The sequence below is a fragment of the Caloenas nicobarica genome, chromosome 36 (genome assembly GCF_036013445.1).
Source record: "Caloenas nicobarica isolate bCalNic1 chromosome 36, bCalNic1.hap1, whole genome shotgun sequence".
Lineage (NCBI taxonomy): Eukaryota > Metazoa > Chordata > Aves > Columbiformes > Columbidae > Caloenas > Caloenas nicobarica.
The window spans coordinates 884,248-892,517 of NC_088280.1; the positions used below are offsets into that span (position 1 = coordinate 884,248).

General features: G+C 50.9%; 1 protein-coding gene across 1 annotated transcript; it reads left to right on the forward strand.

Annotated features, from left to right (window-relative positions):
* The first annotated feature begins 2,387 nt into the window (after window positions 1–2,387).
* On the forward strand, window positions 2,388–6,956 carry LOC136001002 (CD209 antigen-like protein C). Its single transcript, XM_065655057.1, has 10 exons — window positions 2,388–2,454; window positions 2,786–2,836; window positions 3,359–3,472; window positions 3,573–3,623; window positions 3,723–3,848; window positions 4,321–4,383; window positions 5,629–5,718; window positions 5,810–5,979; window positions 6,408–6,517; window positions 6,821–6,956. Exons 1-10 carry the CDS (start codon window positions 2,388–2,390, stop codon window positions 6,954–6,956), a joined length of 978 nt encoding a protein of 325 aa, XP_065511129.1.
* Window positions 6,957–8,270: the final 1,314 nt, after the last annotated feature.

An 8,270-nucleotide genomic window follows, 5' to 3' on the forward strand; every position in this document is an offset into this window, starting at 1 on the left:
AGCTGAGACAGCCTATGGGAGCGCGGAGACCAGGCGGCGTTCACTCCTCCAGCACAGGGGGCTGATCCCCGGGGAGATTTGCGGCTCTTATTGGCTGGCGGAGGATGATAGGCAGTCACCTCCACCTATGGGACGTCGAGTAGCCGATCACGGCTTTGTGAGGAGAGGTCCTGCTGTCCCCAGGAACATGGGGACACTTTGGGGGGGACGCTGCAAAGTCGCTTTTTTAGGGGCTTAAGGTGATTTTCAACCCCTCTAGTTTCAGTATTTAAAGAATAAAACCCTAAAAAAGGTTAAAGACATAAGGATGTGGGAGGTTTAGTGCTGGGAGCCGGTGGTTTCCACCCTTTTCTCTCATTTTTCAATTGTTTCCACTTAAATTTTTCCAACCTCTCCCACCAGGATGAACCGCACGGCGGCAGCAGAGGCGAGAATCCCGAATTCGCGGCGTTTCCACCCAAAACCGGCCCTTGGGAAGCGCTGGGACCCCCCCAGGGCACAAACGGGAGACGTTTGGCTTCGATTTCTCTGAAATTTGGGGTAAAAAGAGGGGAAATCGGCTAAAAGGAGGAAGCCGCTTGCGCTGAGCTGAGGGGAACGTTCAGGAGAATCACCGGAATTGTGTTGCTGCTTCAAATGGGGGGAAAACAGGCGGAACCCGGCAAAAACCAGCGCAGGGTGAAAAACGTGAGGTTCTGGGGTTGGAAAATGGCCAAAAAAAGGAAAAAAAAAAAAGGGATTTCCCTTTTTCAAAAGTGGGGGCGGGCGGTGAAAGGGTTAAAAGGTTTGAGGGGGTCGTTCTTTGGGGGGAAATGGGGCGATTTTGGGGGCGTCCGTTCACGTTTTGTTTGTTCTTTGCGGGGTTGCTCTTTGGGGGGAAATGGGGCGATTTTGGGGGCGTCCGTTCACATTTTGTTTGTTCTTTGCGGGGTCGCTCTTTGGGGGAAATCGGGCGATTTTGAGGGCATCCATTCACATTTTGTTTGTTCTTTGCGGGGTCGCTCTTTGGGGGGAAATCAGGCGATTTTGCGGGCGTCCGTTCACGTTTTGTTTGTTCTTTTGGGGGAAATGGGGCGATTTTGGGGGTGTCCGTTCACATTTTGTTTGTTCTTTGCAGGGTCGTTCTTTGGGGGGAAATGGGGCGATTTTGGGGGCGTCCGTTCACATTTTGTTTGTTCTTTGCAGGGTCGCTCTTTGGGGGGAAATGGGGCGATTTTGGGGGCGTCCGTTCACATTTTGTTTGTTCTTTGCAGGGTCGCTCTTTGGGGGGAAATCGGGCGATTTTGCGGGCGTCCGTTCACATTTTGTTTGTTCTTTGCGGGGTCGCTCTTTGGGGAGAAATCGGGCGATTTTGCGGGCGTCCGTTCACGTTTTGTTTGTTCTTTGGGGGGAAATGGGGCGATTTTGGGGGTGTCCGTTCACATTTTGTTTGTTCTTTGCGGGGTCGCTCTTTGGGGGGAAATGGGGCGATTTTGGGGGCGTCCGTTCACGTTTTGTTTGTTCTTTGCGGGGTCGCTCTTTGGGGGGAAATGGGGCGATTTTGGGGGCGTCCGTTCACGTTTTGTTTGTTCTTTGCGGGGTCGCTCTTTGGGGGGAAATGGGGCGATTTTGGGGGTGTCCGTTCACATTTTGTTTGTTCTTTGGGGGGAAATCGGGCGTTTTTGAGGGTGTCTGTTCACATTTTTTTTCTTCTTTGCGGGGTCACTCTTTGGGGGCAAATCGAGTGATTTTGGGGGCGTTTTGGGGGTGTCCGTTCACATTTTGTTTGTTCTTTGGGGGGTCGCTTTTTGGGGGGAAATCAGGCGATTTTGGGGGCGTCTGTTAACATTTTGTTTGCTCACCTGTTGCTCCGAGGCTCGACGCATCGAGGGGAAAATATTAACGAATGAAGCGCTTTGATTGCAATTTTGAACCAAACCCCACGTCGATCGAGCTGATTCGCCACCGAGCAGCATTGGCCGCACCTTATTTTTTCCCAGGCTTTGGGTAAAAAAGAACCCAAAAAAGGGAAGAGAGAGCGGCGACGCACGTTTTTGGGGCCGCGCATGCAAATCAGCGACTCGCGGGCGCTGAAGCGTGGCGCCTGTTTTGCCGAAACACGGCGGCTCCGTTCGGGATCTCGCCGGCGCCGTCGGCAGCACCCAGCACGCCACAGCGGCGATTTTATCGACAATCCCTAAAATCCCCCCAAATTTCTGCACGGGCCGCCTGGGCGTCCCCTCCGGCTCGCCGGCCACCACCGTTCCCCTGCTCAAAACCGAACCCGTCGCCTGCGAATTCACCGAAAAAGTGAATTTTTTGCGGTGGGAAGAGCGAGGAGGAAGCGAAACGGCGGCGCTGGGACGCGGCCCCGTGTTGGGCGCCTGCGCGGCGACGCTCCCCACGCCATGGAGACCTACGGCAACTGGTTGGGACCCCCAGCGGCGCCCTCCAAGCGCCCGGCGAAGCAAGCAGGTACCGTTTGGTCCCGTTTCGCGAGATTTTGGGCAATTCAGGGGCGTTCCCCCCTTTTTCCGTGTGCTCGGGGTGCGTTTTTGGGGTGGACGCGCGTCCCAGCGGCGCGTTTGGGGGAAACGCATTTGGGGTCCTTGGAGTCGCACGAGTCTCCATCTGTGCCGAAAAACCCCGAAACCTCGCGGTTTCACCCCAATTTCAGGTCTAAACTCCGCGCCGGGCCTTAAAAAAACCACCGGCAACTTCCTCCCTATGGTTTGAAGAAGCGCCGGCCACGGTTTCGTGTTCCTCCCTGTATCCCCAATGCTCTTTTCCTTTCTTTTTTTGGCAGGAATTTACTCCGTCGCCGGGAAAATGACGCCCATGGGCGACTTCAGACCTGGTAACTTGTCCTTTTTTCACCTTTTCGGGCTTTTTTTGCTGTGCAGATGGAAAGCAGAACTCCCCGAGGTCCCTCCCTGGGCTTTATTTTCAGCTCGGTTGGTCAAACGTGTCTTGTGTTCCTCTCCAAATTTGGTTCCTTCTGTCAAATGAGGTCAAATTACCCCCAAAATACCCTGAAATTCCGCTCTTTGCGGGGGGGATTGAGAGGGAATTTATCGCTCCGTCCTCGATTTGCTAAAATTCATCTCCTCCCACTTAAAAATTCATCGGAACCACTCGGATTTGCAGCCAAGGGGAGGACCCGAAAGTGTGGAGCGGCGTCCTGAAACTGTAAAAACCATAAAAACCCACCTATTTTGAGCGAAAGGCGTAAAAACGCCGCGGGAGGCGCCGCGGATTTACCGAAGGGGACAGGAAATCGCGTTTTTCACGCCCGCCCGAGGGCCGAGCCGCCGTCGACCGGGATTCGCAGTTGGCCGTAAAACCCCTGATTCTCCCCCATTTTTCCCCTCTGGTGCAGCGTCCCCCGACAGCTTCGAGGATGATTACGACGACGTGTCCCTGTCGGAGTCGGATCGTGGCCGCAAGTTACCGGCGACCCCTGAGGAGCCGCCGAGGAGCCAAAGCGGCACAGGTGGATCTTCCCGGCGTGGATTTGCCCCCCAAAAAACCCTCAAAATGCCCTAAAATACCCCGAAAACACCACCCCTTGACTATTTCCCTCTTCCCAACAGGGGTTTACACCCTGGCGGGGAAACCGGCGTCTCCAAACCTTCCCCAAAAGGGTGAGTCGCCCTCAACCGCCGCCGCCATCCCACGGCGGAGCCATCGGCTGTGTCTGCACCCGAAAAGCTGCGATTTCACCCCAATTTCTTCCCCCGCAGGTGACGCGGAGCCCGGAGGTGCCGGGGGCCAGAGCCGCAGGGTGACGTCAGTGGCCGTTCTCTATTTTTTGGTGGCGTTGAGCTTCGTCGCGTGGGTCCTGCTCTTCGCGCTGGGCCTGGTGAAACGTGAGTGGCCGTGGGAGGGTCCCCATTGGGTCAAGAAGTGGCCGGTTTGGTTAAAACAGCGAAAAAAAACCCAACAAAAAAAAGGCATTTTCACTCTTAAAACACGGCGTTCGCCCGCTATGATTTAAGCATCCATCGGCGTGGAAAAATGCAGCTAAAACCCATCCAGCAGCACAATTTGGTTTGAATTCTGCCTCGGGATGGGGATTTTAGGGTTTTAGCACCAAATTTCCCCCATCCGGGTGCTGCCGCCTTCTAGTCCGTTTGCTCCGGGGTGTAAACCCAGAGTAAATCCGCTCCGGAATTCCCCGCTCAGCCCCCCAAAAAAGAGCCGGAAAGCGGGAAAAATTTCCGACCTGCTCCAGAATTCCCCACTCCGCCCCCAAAAAAGCCCAAATTTGGGCAGATTTTGACACCGTTCGCGATTCCTCTGCCTCATCCAGCCCTTTTTTTTCTTGCATTTCCACCCCAGAGATGGAAATTGAGGCGGAATTGAAGCTCTTGAGGTCAAACTACTCGGAGAGCCAAGCGGACGGTGAGTGATGCCAATTTTTGGGGGCGTTTGGTTCATTTTCCGGCACCGGTTTCGCCTTTTGGTCTAAATTCACCGACCCGTGACCCAAGTCTGGAGGAATTAGCCCCAAAAAAGGAGCAATTTGGCCTGTAGGATCTCGCGGGATTCGTCCTCATGAGGATCCTGCTTGGGAAGGGTGTAAATCCTACAGAAAATTCCGCAAAAGTCAAATATAACGGGGCGAATCCGTAAATGGGTCATTAATTAAATTATATTATGAGCCAAATCCTCCAATAAGCCATTAATTAAATTATATTATGGGCCAAATCCTTAAAGGAGTCATTAGTTAAATGCGTAATGGGGCAAATCCTTAAATGAGTCATTAATTAAATACAGAATGGGGCAAATCCTTCAAGGAGTCATTAATTAGATACAGAATGGGGCAAATCCTTCAATAAATCATTAATTAAAATATATTATGGGCCAAATCCTTCAATGAGTCATTAATTAAATTATATTATGGGCCAAGTGCTTAAAGGAGTCATTAATTCAATATATAATGGGCTCAATCCTTCAATAAGTCATTAATTAAATTATATCATGGGCCAAATGCTTAAAGGAGTCATTAATTCAATACATAATGGGCCCAATCCTTCAATAAGTCATTAATTAAATTATATCATAGGCAAAGTACTTAAAGGAGTCATTAATTCAATACATAATGGGCCAAATCCTTCAATAAGTCATTAATTAAATTATATAAATCATGGGCCAAATCCTTAAAGGAGTCGTTAGTTAAATGCATAATGGGGCAAATCCTTAAATGAGTCATTAATTAAAAAGAGAATGGGGCAAATCCTTCAATAAGTCATTAATTAAAATATATTACGGGCCAAATCCTTCAATGAGTCATTAATTAAATTATATCATAGGCCAAATGCTTAAAGGAGTCATTAATTCAATACATAATGGGCCCAATCCTTCAATAAGTCATTAATTAAATTATATCATAGGCCCAATCCTTCAATAAGTCATTAATTAAATTATATCATGGGCCAAATGCTTCAATAAGTCATTAGTTAAATTATATCGCGAGTGATACCGCAGCAAAACGTCCCCCGAAGCGACCGAGCAAAAACCCCGCGGCCGGCGCCGTGGGAGCTTCCGCAGCCCCGACCGGGTTTCCTGTGCCTGGAAAAGTCATCAATCTTGGGGGGGAAAAAAGCTCGAAATTGGGTAAAACCGGGGGATTTGGGGGTCGCGCAGTGCGGCGGGAGCTGCGGGAGCGGCGGCGCGAGCAGACGCGGCTGCGGAGCGGGATGCAGCGGCAGCGCCAGGAGCTGCAGGACATCGCCGGTACGAAACCACCGCGTTTCCCCCCTGAATAACCACATTTCCTCCATTTTCGGGCCGATTTCTCATCGATTTCCCTCCCCACCCCAACTAGCGCTGATCTGCAGGTCCGTCCCCGACGGCAAAAGGTGCTCGGCCGGGTGGCGGATTTTCGAGAAAAGCTGCTATTTCTTCTCGTCGGAGCGGGCGAGCTGGGCCGACGCCGGCGACCTCTGCGCCGACCAGGCTGCGCACCTCGTCGTCATCAACTCGGAGCACGAGCAGGTGCGAAAACCCCAAAATCGCCGCTTTTTCAGCCCCCAAACCCCCTTTTCTTAAAGCATTCCTCCTCTGGAAAGCACAAGAAAGCAAAAATCCCTCATTTCCGGGGCTCAAATTAACCAAAACCAGCCGCCGCGCTCGGAGGCCCGATGGGCGAGTTGAGTTCCGTTGATCCGGTTGAGTTCCGTTGATTGCAGCTCCCCGTTTTTAGAGAAAAAAAATGCTAAAAATGGAGCAAAAACCCCCAACGTTTCCCTCTTGGAGTGAAGCATCTGCGCTTCGACACCCCCAAATTGTTCGCGATTCACCAAAAAAACTCCTCGTGCCCCCAAAAAAACTCCTTGTGCGTCATGGCGACGACCTTGTCTTAATTACCAAATGCCGTAGGCTGCTGGAATTACTGGTTTGGGGGCTTTTTTAACCAATTTTAGGAGTTTTTAGCGGAGAATATGAACAGCAGCGCCTTGTACTGGTTGGGGGTGACGGACCAGCTGCAGGAGGGAAACTGGGTCTGGACCAATGGCGACCGCACCAGCATCAGGTAAAACCCCCAAAAATGGGAAATAATTGGGAAATAAAAGGAAAAAAGCAAAGCTGATGCACCAAAAATTTGCTTTTTTGGTAGCTGTGCATAAACCAAAAGGTTTTACGTTGGAAAAATTGGGATTATCGGGGCGTTTTCGTGCCAGTGGTGAGAAATAAAATGAGATTTTTCGTGTTTTCTCCCCCTCGAAAATACAAATTTTAGCGTTTTCTGAGAGAATCCTGCCACTGCGCGCTCGGGTTTGTTGCTTTATTATTTTATTTGTTGCATTTTTTGACTTTTTTTGCCCCGTGTTCGCAGTTATTGGGACACGTGGACGGAGAACACGGAGAAGGAGCTGAAGGATTGCGGCGCCATTGGGCCCAGCGGCATCTGGATTGACGAGCGCTGCTCCCGCGCCCACCGCTGGATCTGTGAAAAGTCCTGGAATTGCTGATTTTCACCTCATTTTTCCCCGTTTTCACACAATTTTCAAAAAAAAAAGCAAATTTCAAGCTCCCCGCTCGGGCTGGATGTGGATCCGGAGGCTCCGCGCGCCCATTTTTTGCCTGTTAATGAATGAAAATTCCTCAAAAAAAAGCAAATAAAATCCCGATGACCCCCTGACTGTGCAAACCCGATTCACAAACCATGAAAAAAAGGGATTTTGAGTTAAAATAAGTTCCATAAAATGGTTAAAAACCCCAACGCCAGCCCCAAAATTTTATGTAAATTGTATAGAAATTATATCATGGGCCAAATCCTTAAAGGAGTCAGAGTTAAATACAGAATGGGGCAAATCCTTCAATAAGTCATTAATTAAGTACAGAATTAAACCATCTCTAAATTTCTCCTTTTCCCCTGCAACTCTGCTGCCGAATCAGGTTCTGCTTAACCCCCAGAAAAGACAATTTTAGGAAAATCCTGGGTTTTTTCCCGTTTTCAAAAGACTTTTCTTTGTTTATTTGCTTTTTGGTTTTTTTTTTTTTCTTCTTTTCTTGCTCTCTGTTGGGCTTTGTTGAGCTCTGTCGGGCTCTATCGGGCTTTGTTGAGCTCTGTCGGGCTCTATCGGGCTTTGTTGGGCCCTGTTGAGCCCTGTTGGGCTCTATCGGGCTCTTTCAGACCCTGTTTGGCCCTGTCGGGCATCATCATGCTCTGTCAGGCTTTGTCAGACTCTGTCGGGCTTTGTCAGGCTCTATCGGGCTCTGTCGGGCTTTGTTGGGCTCCATCGGGCTTCGTTGAGCTCTGTCAGACCCTGTCAGGCTTTGTTGAGCTCTATCGGGCTTTGTTGAGCTCTATTGGGCTTTGTCGGGCCCTGTTGGGCTCTGTCAGACCCTGTCGGGCTCTGTTGGGCTCTACCGGGCTTTGTCGAGCTCTGTTAGGCTCTATCGGGTTTTATCGGGCTCTGTTGGGCTCTATCGGGCTTTGTTGGGCTCTGTTGGGCTCTACTGAGCTTAGTTGGGCCCTGTTGGGCTCTACCGGGCCCTGTTGGGCTCTGTCAGGCATCGTCATGCTCTGTCAGGCTTTGTCAGACCCTGTTGGGCTCTGTTGGGCTCTCTCAGACCCTGTCAGGCTTTGTTGGGCTCTACTGGGCTTTGTCGGGCTCTGTTGGGCTCTATTGGGCTTTGTTGGGCTCTACTGAGCTTAGTTGGGCCCTGTTGGGCTCTACCGGGCCCTGTTGGGCTTTGTCAGGCATCGTCATGCTCTGTCAGGCTTTGTTGGGCTCTGTTGGGCTTTGTCAGACCCTGTTGGGCTCTGTTGGGCTCTGTCA